The sequence below is a fragment of the Leiobunum rupestre genome, chromosome 3 (genome assembly GCF_980474605.1).
Source record: "Leiobunum rupestre chromosome 3, qqLeiRupe1.1.hap1, whole genome shotgun sequence".
Taxonomy (NCBI): domain Eukaryota; kingdom Metazoa; phylum Arthropoda; class Arachnida; order Opiliones; family Sclerosomatidae; genus Leiobunum; species Leiobunum rupestre.
Window position 1 is genome coordinate 44,733,724 of NC_143386.1, and position 14,016 is coordinate 44,747,739.

At 33.1% G+C, this 14,016-nt stretch overlaps 1 protein-coding gene across 1 annotated transcript in view; it reads right to left on the minus strand.

Annotated features, from left to right (window-relative positions):
- Positions 1-3,773: 3,773 nt before the first annotated feature.
- LOC149951917 (uncharacterized) overlaps positions 3,774-14,016 on the minus strand; it is a 198,638-nt gene continuing 188,395 nt past the window's right edge. The window contains exon 2 of the mRNA XM_090168372.1: positions 3,774-5,031. Within this exon, the coding sequence (XP_090024498.1) occupies positions 3,980-4,996 (1,017 nt within the window). The 5' untranslated portion in view covers positions 4,997-5,031 and the 3' untranslated portion in view covers positions 3,774-3,979. The remainder of the gene's footprint in view (positions 5,032-14,016) is intronic.

Here is a 14,016-nt window from a genome sequence, read left to right on the forward strand (position 1 = left end):
GTTTTCGCCATAAATTTTAGTTTTTAACGGGCTAAAGGGCTATCTAACTGGTTCAAGCTTGACCGTTCCCCTTTAATGATATTTTGGCGTTGATTCTTCCCCCTAACAAAATCAAATCAACCCAGTATCTCATTGGTTGCCTAACACTTATGTCATCTGACGCGATTGAAAAGCGTGGCTGTAACGTTTTTCCTCCCCCCTTCTTCCCCCTTTGGTGCCGGGTTAATAAATAAATTCTTGGCATTACCAAGTTTAATATGCCTGTAATCGTAGGTAATTTTCACAAAGAATAAAAAAGGATTACTATTAAAGCTGAATTAACTCGTGTAAATAAATGAAATTGGAGACGAAATAAATGTGACACAATGAATAGGTTCAGGACCCATGAAACACCATATTTATTACTACATACAAACAGTATATGTTTGCACTGATTCGCTTTTTCTAAATGAAACTTAAAAACAAATTCCAAAACTTTGCAGTTTCTTTAATTTTTTGGTGGCTATGATTCTCTATGAAGATCAAAAAACACTGAACTGTGGATTTGTTTATTTTTTATTCCATCATACTTTTTATAAAGGGGGACTGTTTATGTTTTTCGTTTTTTGTATGACTTCCACAACTTTGAATATTATTAAGGCAAGTTTTTAAATAGGAACTTTTACAGGAAAAAATGTTCCAGAACTTTTGGTTTTTATTTTGCTTTGTATATTATACGAATTTTTCTAAATTAGTTTTTTAATCGGTTTTGGTAAACGTGTTTTTTTATTTTTATTTCAACATAAAATAAGGTTTAATACGAAAACATTTTATATAAATTTAAATTTATCGGATGATTTTTTTAGTGACACTCGAGTCTTAAATGTGAACCTTAGCTTATTTTAGGAACTTCAAATTCTGAGGTAGAGGAATTTTTTTATAGTTATATAGCTAAGTGTTCATTGATTAAAACCAGTGATACCACCCGAATTAATTAATATAATTAATTATAAACAATACCGACTTGCCTTACGATTTAAGGTTAAGCGACGATACGCGTTTTTTTAATCAATATTTCGTTTAATTTGTTTGACGATAAATATATATTCAAATTAAAAATTAATATTTTATTAATAAATTTTTAATAAATAATTAATTAATTTTTAATTAATTATTTAATAGATAGTTAATAGTTAATTGTAAATATTAGAAATTGTACGTTTTGTTTGACGGTAAATGTATTTTAATCTATAAAGAAAGATAATTGGTTGTATGTTAATTAAATAATTGTTAGTTAGTTAATAGTTAGTTAATTAGTTAATCAATCATTAATAGTTAGCTAATTAGTTAATCAATCATTAATAGTTAGCTAATTAGTTAATCAATAATTAATAGTTAGCTAATTAATTAATTAATAATTAATAGTTAGTTAATAATAAATATTAGAAATTGTACTTTTTTAGTTATTAAGTTAGTAAATAGTATGAAATTAAAAATTGATAAGATGTATAAAATCGGTTCAGTCGCTTACCCCTAAACCAAGAGATGTAAAGTAAAACTTGTTTCCATAAACAAAAAACTATGAATATAACGTTTAAAAAGTTTTCCAAGTATATTATAAATATTGTTAGTTCTATCTTAATCCTATGTTACGTCACACTATATATATGTACTATATATATGAATAACACTTTTTGTTTTTGTATTAATTTTTTTTCCCACTATCAAGAGTAAAATGTACACTTTTGTGCCAATAAAATTGCAGGGGTTTTTTTTCATTTATTTTCATAGTCACTACCACAATTTTGTTTTTGTATTTCTACGGAACTACGTCGCTTACAGCAACGTTTAGAGTTATTTAAATAAAAAAATTGATAGCTTTGTTTTATTTTATTTTTTAAAATACGCTCGTGATTCTCGCGTTCGCCGCTAGGGGAAAGATTGTTTTTGGAGAATATACCCTTCTGCATATTTAAATTGATGTAACGCGTATACAAGGTTCACAATCACCCCTTCTAAAAGTCGCTGGTTTCTAGTTATTTAAATCAATTAATCATGAAAATCATTGGTTAAAACAATAAATGGAAATTATAGACGTTTATACTGAAAATAAACCTCACCAGATACTACTGTCAAAGGCTAGAAAACCCTGCTTTTAATATCAGGTAACATTTGTTCGTTAGGCCTATTCGCACTAGTCAACATTTTTTTCAAATATTGTCGGCCAACCGAGTGTTAATTATCTTCCCAATACACTCTTTTTCGCGGTCTTTTCGACCCCCTTTTTGGCCGCCCACTAGTCGGCCATTACCTGGAACCACCGGTGGGGGGTCTAGGCTCGGGTCTTTGGTCCCAGGATATAGAGAATGGGGGTTAGGGGGGTAAACTCAACATGAACGCGCCCAGAAAAATTCCCAAAAAAAAGAGTGTATATGTTGGGCACATTAACATTTTGTTGCAGTAGATGTATTTTTGTAACAATAATTTTTTTTAATTCAAAAATATTGTAGAGCGTGTGAAAACTATTAGCAAAAATGTTGCCTAGTGTGAATAGGCCTAAATATTATTTCATCAGCCATTTTTACATACTTTACAACACTGGCTTCATTATATAGAAAATTATTTGGCAATTTGAATGCCATCTTGTGGTAAATTTATAGCGAACTTTCTTAAAACGACATATTATATCAAAATTAATAAAAAAAATGACATTTTTAAAACCAAATAAATAGTTTAAGAAATACCAGCCATTTTTTGTTCCATTACATTCGAGCTTTCACAGCGCAAAAACAATCATTTAAATATATCGGCCAAGTTTCAACTGTTCAAATTATGTTCTATGCTTTTTCAAATACGTATATAAGATTAGGTTTTTGTATTTGTTTTTTTTTCAATAGAATACAAATATATTGGACTACCCACTTTAAAAGCGGATATTGTCACAAAGTACTAATTTTAAACATCGATTATACAAAGAAATGAATTTTTGTGTTTTTTCTTCATAATATAGTTTATATCAATTATTAATAATAGTTTTAGGGCTATAATGTGGAATTGTATTTTAGCCCAGTATGTAGTTTTTCTCCGAGTTTCCAGTTTATTTTGTACAGTTCATTTTCGTAATGTTTATTTCACGCTTATTATTTTTTAATTTCTGTCCCAAAACACACAATTCACGAATAACAAGGGAGTTGTTACTTTTTTGACATCAATTCACAAATTTTACGCGGGAGTTTTAATTAATTTAACACTAAATTTAACGTAACTCGAGAAGGAACTTTGGTTTTATTTTGCTTCAAATATCGAAAAATTTTATTCAAAACTTTTCTTTTTCAAATTTGAAATATTTATTTGTTAGTTTTGAGCCTTTAAAATCTATAAAAGCTTGACTTTTCTTATATTTATAATTATTAAATTATATATAAAACTTTACGATTTGTTTTAAATTAGATTACGGGTTTAGTAGTAGTTAATAGTAGTAAAACCCCTATTTTTTCACCCTGTATCGGTGTTAGAGCGATCTTAGAAGATTATAATATAGGAATTGTAGTATCAATATCACCATCCGATCGACAAAAAAAACCCCTGAGGAATCTTTCGTAATAGGAATATTTTACCATTTAATATATAATAGAGAACATTTTTATATACTTTTATTATTAGTATTATTATTACTATTATTACTAGGAGGCTAGGAGTTTCCTCCTGGTACTAAAAACAACAACTGAAAATACACGTTTTTTGTATCATTTGATAATTAATTTTTTTACACACTCTTCGGTTAAAATCCCACCATTTGTTATATTAAAAAAGTATCGTTAATTTAATTCGGGAACTACTGGATAGATGGGGTTTGCGAAATGTAATAATGCGAGGCGAGATCGGACCAACGCGATCAGGGTGACATCTATTTGCGGCAACAGGAACGTTTCAAATTTTTTCAGTATTATAAGTCTGTAGGAAATTGTATTTGCGGTTATTTCATAGTTATCAGTTGTAGTTAGGGTCGCTTTTTGTCGTTGTTAAAACACATGGTGGTCTTGGAAGCCACAGCGTTCAGATGGTCTGCCACCGACTCGAGGCTGTTACCGTCCATTCCTTTGCCTCCTAAAACTCCATCCAACGCGGCGGCGTTAAGTCGATTCAAGGTCGCCTCGAGGTCATTACGGAATTCTTGCTGCCTCTGAAGGCTGTTGGCGAAGAGTTGCAAGGGATTGGAAACAATGGCGTTGTTGGCCACCGAGTTGGCGTTGTTCAAAGCTCTCTGTCCGGTCGTGGCCGGTAAGTGGAGTCCCCTAGCGACGTTGTTCATGGCCATGGAGGCCACGGTGGACATATGCGAGGCGGTCTCGGCGTTGGCTAACTCGGTCAACATATCGGCGGCTGAGGTGGACTGCCTGGACAAGACGTTATTGGACATGTTATTAGCCTGCATCTTTTGCATTTGCATTTGTTGCAATTGGCATTGGATCTGTTGTTGTTGGAGTTGGTGCAGTTGCTGCTGTTGAATTTGGTTTTGCAACTGCTGATGTTGCAATTGTTGCAGGGTCGCTTGGCCGTTTTTCTTCAGTTGGGCATTGGCCGCGTTCTCCTCGATTCGCTTTAGTTTTTGGACTCGTTTGATATGCCGGTCCATGTCGCAGTGAAATTTGAAGTCCAAGATGGTTCCGAAACGTTCTCGGCACACCTTACACTCAACGTGAATTTGGACTAGTTTCAACACGGCTTTCATATCTTGTCCCGGGTTCTTGGCGAAGCAGGATGTCCGTTGATGGTTGAGACACAAGACTTCGGCCGGGTAGACCATTTGGCATTTCTTGCAGACGAAGCCGGCCTCCGATTCCACCTCGGCCGCTTGTTGTAAATCCGCTTCGGTGACGTTCCCTCGCAAGTCGTTCAGGGTCTTGCCGTCCTGACTGAACCTGGCCAGCGTGTTGCCCGGAAGTGTCAGTTTCTGAGTCACTTCCGGTAGAGCGGCTGGCGGAAGTTGAAGCAAGGAGAGCGGGGCGCTGTACATGTTGGAGTCGAAGAAGAGACCTCCGGGACCGCTACCTTTTAAATAAACGAATAGATTATAGACACAGCCAACCAATAGACATCAAACTAATACGTTCGGATTCAAAATGAAAACCAAAAGTAAAATACGGTAGGAAGGGAATAAAAAAATCCAAGAAACAAAATGTTTTAGTGCTTGAAATGACTTAATCTAAAATAGTGCTTCCAACTGATTCTTAAATAACAATGGCGTTATCTGATTTGAGTAAATAATTACTCCAGATCAGATATAAAATTATCCGCATTCACGTCCAGATATTATCAGATCCATTGATATGAGTCTAAATTCAAATCAGATAGTTTACATCTGAACTCTTTGCATATCGATGGACAAAATTTTAGTTATTTTGATTTGCTATAACAGATTAGTTCAGATCGATTATTTGAGATAATAAATGAGATACAATGTGATATCAGATTGCTAAGTGAGGGGAATAAATAAGGTCTTACTAACTGAGTATTTTCAGATATCTGAGCTTTACGACATAAATAATCTAATTATCTGACCGTTGGAAGCACTTATCTAAAATGTTAATAAAATTAACACGGACCATAACCAGACCAACGGTAAATATCTAAACAAGATGCTCATGCCAAAATAACACCAAAATTATCGAATAAAGTTCTGGTGAAATTATTGAAATTTTCTTCTTCAAAATTCGTAAATTTTAAATCGTAAATTTCGGGTAAGTTAATGCCATATGCGTAAACGTATTATCATTTATATGAAAAATACAAATATCCTCTATAAGATTGATTAAATCGTAAAAAAAAACATAAAGATCCGTACAATACATCATGAAATAGCTATAACCATTAATAAACAAACCCTAAATAGAAACAAATATTTTATAACATAAATAATGTATAGTCTTTGATTTTAAAATCGAAAAAACATAATATTTTTTTATCTACAATAAATGTTTTTTCTCTGGCAAACTATATCAAACTGATGGACCAAAATTTGATTAATAATTTGGCTATTACCAAACACGACGGGAGATTCTAAGTTGATATTTAGAAATCTAACGATCTCGGGGAGAAGTTTGCTAATCAGATAACCTCTAAAAAAAGACAAATATAAAAGGTCGGGGAGAGATTTTCAAGGTTCACCACGGGAGGGCGCCTCGCCGCGGGTCCCACTAACAATAACCTTCGATAATGGAGCGAGATAATGCGTGCCTCACAGACATTTCTTGATTGCTCATCGATACACAATAGATCGACGTAGATTACGGTCTAACGAAAAAATATTGCTCTGAGGATAAATTAATATGCCAGTTCTTTTCAGATGTACAGAAAAAACTTTGGAAATATAAGTCACGAATAAAATGTCAAATTGATGTTTTTTATATAAACGTTATTAATATTTTTTATATTTAACAGTTAAGTATTTACCCAGATCCTCGCGATTTTTCCACCTAAATAGGCGATTTTAATAGACAGTTTAAGCAACTTGGGAAACTGAAAAAGCGAACGTCTACGATAGATTTAAAACATTTATCTGATGTTGGGAGCTAATGTTGTGGATATAAATGTCATACGTTTTCCAAATATTTCACCGTTAAGATTTGATTGAAATTGCGAAAACATTTGTCAAAGAAACAAATTTAAAACAAAACTAGAAAAAGCGTTATATAAACATCGTATTGGCTATTGGAATCAAAGATGGCACCAAACATTCTAGAGAAACGTTTACATTCGCATTTACGCGAGTTTCTAAAACTGCCTATCATAAAACGATTTTAAAGTATTGGAAACATACAGATCATATTCGTGCAAACGATAATTTCTAGAATTTTGTGAGCTTTGGCTAATTAATAGTTAATTGATTCTTGAGCTTTTATTTCATTAAGTAATAGTTAATTGTTTAATGAAACTAGTGTAGCGTAGACAAGGAATTAATAGTTAATTGATTAACGAATCTAGTGTAGCGTAGACAAGGAATTAATAGTTAATTGTTTAATGAAACTAGTGTAGCGTAGACAGGGATGAGTTTGGGGTCCAAACCCCTTCTTAGGCGAAAACCTTTACTGTCCTATATAAATTTTCACTACTTATCGACCCCTCTGTCTGAACCTACCTTGACTAAATTCTGACTACACCAATGGATGGCGCTACGTATGCGGCTGCCACGCGCTAGTCACCATGACAGAGTGGGATAGGCTTATTTGAAATGGTTTAACTTGATTAGAATTAAGGCTTATTTGGCAAGCCAGCAGCGTTGCTATAATTGGTCCAATAGTATTTTTTAAATTTTAATTTTGAGACGTATATGTTCATTGTTAACTTAAAAGTGAAATCATTCTGAAAAAAAATTAATTAAAGCCCCATCTAGTGAGATTTGTAGAAATTTAAAAATATAAAGAAATAAGTTGCGCAATGTTTTCGTATTATCAAGCGGCAAAATTGTTAGCCAGTTTAATATTTGGAAACTGAATCTAAATGGGATACGTTTTCATACAAGCGCCTATAAACACGGCGAATTTACGTTCACGAGCTACAGTGACCAGTACGTCAATTGCAAGGTCGTTGTTACACAAAATAAAACAAAATTTGCAGAAACAAATGCATAATTTATCAATGCGGGGAAATACAGCGAGTTTCATTTTCGAGAAAAAGGTATATTTATTCGTGCACTAGCATAAAACTTTACAAAACGCGTTAAAAATTTAAAACTGACCAGAAAACTACGCTCACCAACTTTCCAAATTTACAAGGAACTAATTTAAAACCTTCAAAAGGTGAAGAAAAGAAAAGTTCGAAAGAAAAGCGGTAAATATATTAATTTATATTCCGTGGTTTTTAAAATATATTAGCGCCTAGAAACCGGAGCAAATCGTGAAAATACGAATCCGGAATACTAAAACGACGCGGTTTCATATATTTCCCCACCTTACGCGATAAGAACCGAGAAATTTAGACCCACGAAAAGTGGGCAATCTACGATTTGGCAAAAGTTAAGCCGATTTCTTCTTCAAAAATATATCTAGTTTTGACCTACCAGTGCCAATACAAGGTGGATACTCTAAGAAAGAGTGTACCAAACTTTACTCAATGGGCAACGGTTTTGCCATGGCAACGAAAAATGTTTTTGACAACATAAAATGGAAATTTTCCCATTGAAAATAACATGGGATATTGACCGATTCCTAGGGTCCCCCCTGTGAAAGATTTAAAAAAATTGAAAAATTTTAAAATACCAAAATTATAAAAAAAAAATTAAACATTGACGAAAAAAAATCAAAATTGATTACATTTTGATCAATTTGAACCAAATGGGTGAAAATGAACCGATATGGCTTAAATAGGAAAAATTACAATTTTATGTTGTCAAAAACATTTTTCGTTGCCATGGCAAAACCGTTACCGATAAAAAAGAGCTCAAATGTATACTAAACCAGATAGAAAATAGCTCAAACTTATACTAAAAACGATAAAAAAATCAAAATTGATCGCATTTTGATCAATTTGAACCAAATGGGTGAAAATGAACCGATATGGCTTAAATAGGAAAAATTACAATTTTATGTTGTCAAAAACATTTTTCGTTGCCATGGCAAAACCGTTACCCATTGAATAAATTCCCTTTAGGATTTTTCAAGTTACATGAATGTCTACTAATCCCTCGAGTTTGAACGAAATCGGTGTGTAACACCTCGGGTCGTCTCCTTTGTTAGTGATCGGCGGTACAAATAAATTAACCGGAAAAATTTCGATTAATCATAAAAACTTTGGTTAACTGTTTTTTACGAACATTTTATACGAGTAAACAACGATTTAACATGCAAAAATAATCGGTTTTTCGTATATTTTTTTGGATAATAGGCGGTTATGAATAAAAATAAATAATTGGATAATTTCTTATTCAAACGCCGATCTCTAACCAAACTAGAAACACAAAAAAAAAATAATAAAATTAAGTATGACACTTTCTTAATTATCCGACCGAACCTTTAATCGACAAAGACTCTCACCCGAGCTCCGATTTGGACTCGCAACCGAACTGAGTAGAATATTTTCGTTCTTGGTAGTAGTATATTTAGCTGTTTGCGTATATAAAAACTAGGGGGCTCTGTGATGAGAACTAAATCTCTATTGCGCCATAACTTTGAAAATAAGTTTGGTGATCATTTTGTTTCATTGAAATACTTATTTATATTATGTTACTTCGCGGAATTATGGGACGTTTGGGATTCTTACAACACATTCCTGACTTCAGTTTATTATTTTTATTCAGTTTATTTTTCTTAAAAAAATGCACAAAATATTTCAAATCAATTTTTATTTGGTGTTATAAAGTTGTTGATTTGCGAAAATACCCCGAAAATCAGTTCGGTAATAATATTTTGATAAGCTATTGTCATACTTATGGTAGTACGTTACTTACGCTAAAAGTTAAAAAAATTTGATAAAAATTGGTCGAAAATAATTTGATATTATCTCATATACGTAGGCCAAGCCGTCAATTTCTTTTCGGACCAAAACCGAGTTTTAGGTAAAGTGGGCTTCCTCTTAATTAAATTTCAAGTTTTTTTAGCCCCGGAAAACTCTCCCATCTTGGCATTTTTTCTTCCTCATCCGTCTCTTCTCTTCTATTTCCAACCCCTTAAACAGCGGCTTCCCAGCACAACTCCGTTTCTTATCAGTAAAAGCAGACCGAAAGATAATTCATACAACGCCAAGTTTTGCAACGTTTACCGTCTTCCGAAGTAACCTTAACCCGACGAAGCGTAGATTTAAAACTAGTCAGTCGCTTCGATAAAAGTACCCGGTGACCGACGAATTTAACCTTTAGATTATACAAGAGCCGGCGAAAACTCATTGTAGACTGAAAAGCGGGCTGCCCCTTCGTATTTAGCCCCACCTCGCGTTACAAAAACGTACTAAAGTTCTTTATGACGGGGCGCAATCCCCTCCTACGCCCTCGTTTTCGGGAAAGCCTTGATAAACCTATTATAAGCTTCTTTTTCTATATAGGATTTACATGGGAGCCTGCTCTGCTTTTTCCCATCTTTTTTAATGGGTAGAACCCTTTAAGTCGTCTAACATTGTACATCTACTCTAAATATGGCGCCATTTTTGGAGATAAAATGGGAAGAGAAATGGTCTACCAGCGTTTTTCACTCGCGACTTTTGAGACAAAACTGAAGTTCCAGAGGTAACATCCAATATTTGATTTAGTGATCAAAATTTAAACGTTTCTACTACTCTGTGCAACCATTTTTATCCCCTGAGTTAATAAATAATTTAATTGTTTCACTGGTAGAAAAAAATTAAAACCAAAATACATTCTATCAAAAATAAATGAAACCTATAATAAATCTGATAAAACGTAACTCAAACTTCTACTAGAACCGATGAAAAATAGCGCAAACCTATACTAGACCCGATTAAAAATAGTTCAAACTTATACTAATCCAGATAGAGTAGCTCAAACTTATGCTAGACCCGATAAAAATAGCTCAAACTTATACTAGACCCGATAAAAAATAGCTCAAACTTATACTAGACCCGTTAAAAATAGCTCAAACTTATACTAGACCCGATAAAAAATAGATCAAACTTATACTAGACCCGATAAAAAATAGATCAAACTTATAGTAGACCCGATAAAAAATAGATCAAACTTATACTAGACCCGATAAAAAATAGCTCAAACTTATACTAGACCCGATAAAAATAGCTCAAACTTATACTAGACCCGATAAAAAATAGATCAAACTTATACTAGACCCGATAAAAAATAGTTCAAACTTATAGTAGACCCGATAAAAAATAGATCAAACTTATACTAGACCCGATAAAAAATAGCTCAAACTTATACTAGACCCGATAAAAATAGCTCAAACTTATACTAGACCCGATAAAAAATAGATCAAACTTATACTAGACCCGATAAAAAATAGATCAAACTTATACTAGACCCGATAAAAAATAGATCAAACTTATATACTAGATCCGAAACTTGGGAGAAGGCTCCAAACCCGGGCCTGATTCCAATCATCATTACATCTCAACGTGGAAGTTGAGAAATGATCATAGACTACGTTATATGAAGACCTCCAACCAAGCATCAATTAAAACTGACAGTAGTTCCCGAGCGCACATTTCCCATTACTATCCCTCGCCTGAAAAGCACACTTTTCCGGATAGCCAAAGGAGTGGCAAATGAAAGTCCATCTTAATCGACATCGGGGTGCCTCGCCCATAAGTACTTCAGAGCCTCGAATTAAGAAGTGGGGGCATTGCCGGAAAAAGATTTGGGGGATTACAGACAGCTTTCCTGGTTTGAAATGGAGTTACCGAAGACATAGCATGGGTGGGAATGGAAATTTTGTAAACGGGAATGGGCGGGAATGGAAATTTTGTAAACGGGAACGGGAACAGATGAGAATTGAAATTTTGTAACGGGAATGGGTGGAAATGGAAATTTTGTAACGGGAATGGGCGGGGATGGGCGGGAATGGAAATTTTGTAAACGGGAATGGGTGGGAATGGAAATTTTGTAACGGGAATGGGCGGAAATGGAAATTTTGTAAACGGGAATGGGTGGAAAATGGAAATTTTGTAAACGGGAATGGGCGGGAATGGAACTTTTGTAAACGGGAATGGACGATAATGATTATGTTTCAAATGCAGCTCTCTAATGTCAACGGCCTTCGACGGTGGCGTTTCCACTGACATATATAAAATAAAAGTCAAAACTTTAATTTAAAATAAAAGTACTTGTAGCTCTGTAATTACAATAATTTCGGGTAGCTAATTTACAACTTAAAAGAAAATGAATAAAAACGAAGACTGAAAGAAATCATTTTTTAAAATGAGCTATTTTAGTCATATCATCGACTGGGTAATACATTCGGCGACGTGTAATTTTCCAATCAAAATTTTAGCAAGAATATCTCATGAATAATAAATAAGGAATTTTCTTCCAGCAAATCCCCCAAAATTCTTTTTTTTTCGTTGTGATATGGCATATTAAATATGCCCGTTCGAATCGTTTCTCGTTAAGCCTTTCACCAATTTCAATACCCCATTTTCTTTCAAAAGATTATATATTTTTTTTATCCTTTATCCTTTCGGTATTAATAGGGGTACCATTGCAGGATAATTTTCTTGTTAAATTTTATTCAACGAATCATATATTTTTCCAACTTTTGATATAGTTTCGCCTATCAACCTCTCCTGGAGGAGTTGTTATCTCTAATGATAGGCTTCTCGCTCGGCCTTTATGACTTTTTAGCACGCTTACATTTAAACTACAAATATTGGAATATAGTTGACTCGATATATATATATATATATATATATATATATATATATATATTCCTAGCCTTGTTCCGATTGGTGTTAAAGACCGAAATTTCGTTGCGTTTAATTTATCACGTACATCCAATTTAATCAGAATTTTGAGTTCATTAATTAATTAATCTTAATTTAATCAGAATTATAAAATATATCTCGTATGAGAGAAATATTTCTAAATTATATTCGCTTAATTTTTCAAAAAGCCTTTTGGAAATTCATCATAATTTATTAATTAATTAATTAATTCCAATGCAATATAATTTTAACATTTTACATGGTTACGAAAAGTAATTTTCTAACACTATTAAATCTAAAAAAATATGATTTATAAATAAATATCATTATAGGGTGTAATCTTCATGTTTTAAATACTAACGTGATCTATTACAAGCTCTAAATTTTGAACTGTGATGCGGTTCGAGGGAAATTTTGGGCTAATTTAAACTGTTGCGAGGTTCCGAAGGTACATGTTTGATGGTTACTTCTATATAAGAGATCTATTACTTCTGGTAATAAGTACCACCAATTCTAAAATTTAAGCTAATTCAGATAATCTTAAATTTTGAGCTGAATTGCCCATACTTTTGATGTAACCATATATGTAACATAATTAATAATAATAATAATCAGCTAGGCTAATACCCAAGGCACAGCCTTAGCCCTAAGTCATCGAGTGACTTTTAAAGCCTTTTTAATTCAGGTGGCCGGATTACAATGCGTAGGAGGGTAGTGGCTAGCCCTTCATGCCACGCGAGCCAACAGCTCCCTACACTAACTATTACCGTTTAAATAGAAAACAATTCAATGAGACCTTGTTTCACACCAAATATTCAATTAGCCAGTTTAAATCGTGTAAAGGTATTTTCAAACATCACAGGTAGAGCCAACTTCCATAGTTTTAACACACGCTTTTATTTTATCGCAATTGGCCAGGATGGTACTTTTGCGTGAGACCAATTTTAAGAACGCGCTGATATTAATTAATTAATTTGATATGAGTTCCATGTTCCAAATTATATTCAATAATTTGGTTTTAATATGGTCTATTTTAAAGATTAATAATAATAATAATCAGCTAGGCTAATACCCAAGGCACCACCTTAGGCCTAAGTCATCAAGCGACTTATAAACCATTTTAATAAAAATAAGTTTAGTTTCATTCCATAATTTAATATTTTGTTTGCAAATTTAAATAAATCGGCATTTTAGCCTAATTTTTTCGAATCTAAAAGTAAAACTAAACCTCTAGACTAGTTTAAACTGATTAACAATGTAACACTGTTATTGTTTTGTAGTATGTTTACTGTTATTAGACATTTTATATCGATAAAAAGCTTAAAACATTAAAAACCCTTAAAAAGTAATTTATGTTTAAATTGTTTATTTTTCTGAATTGCGGAAAGTTTTCCGCATTTTATCTTTCCGGAAAATTAACAACTCTAAAAAAATATAATGCGAACACAATCCCAAAATAATAGATAAAGCCAGTTAAAAGGTACAAGGCTGTCCGTTTTAATGGTTCTGAAAAGCGTCAAATATAGAACTGAGACCCGATACCGTTTAACCTTTTAACAGCGAAAATGATTTAAAACCCGAGAACAAATGGAAAGCTACGGCGAAATGGGCGTGGCTAAGCCTCTCTGCGTTTTGATATATAAAGCCTTGATCGAA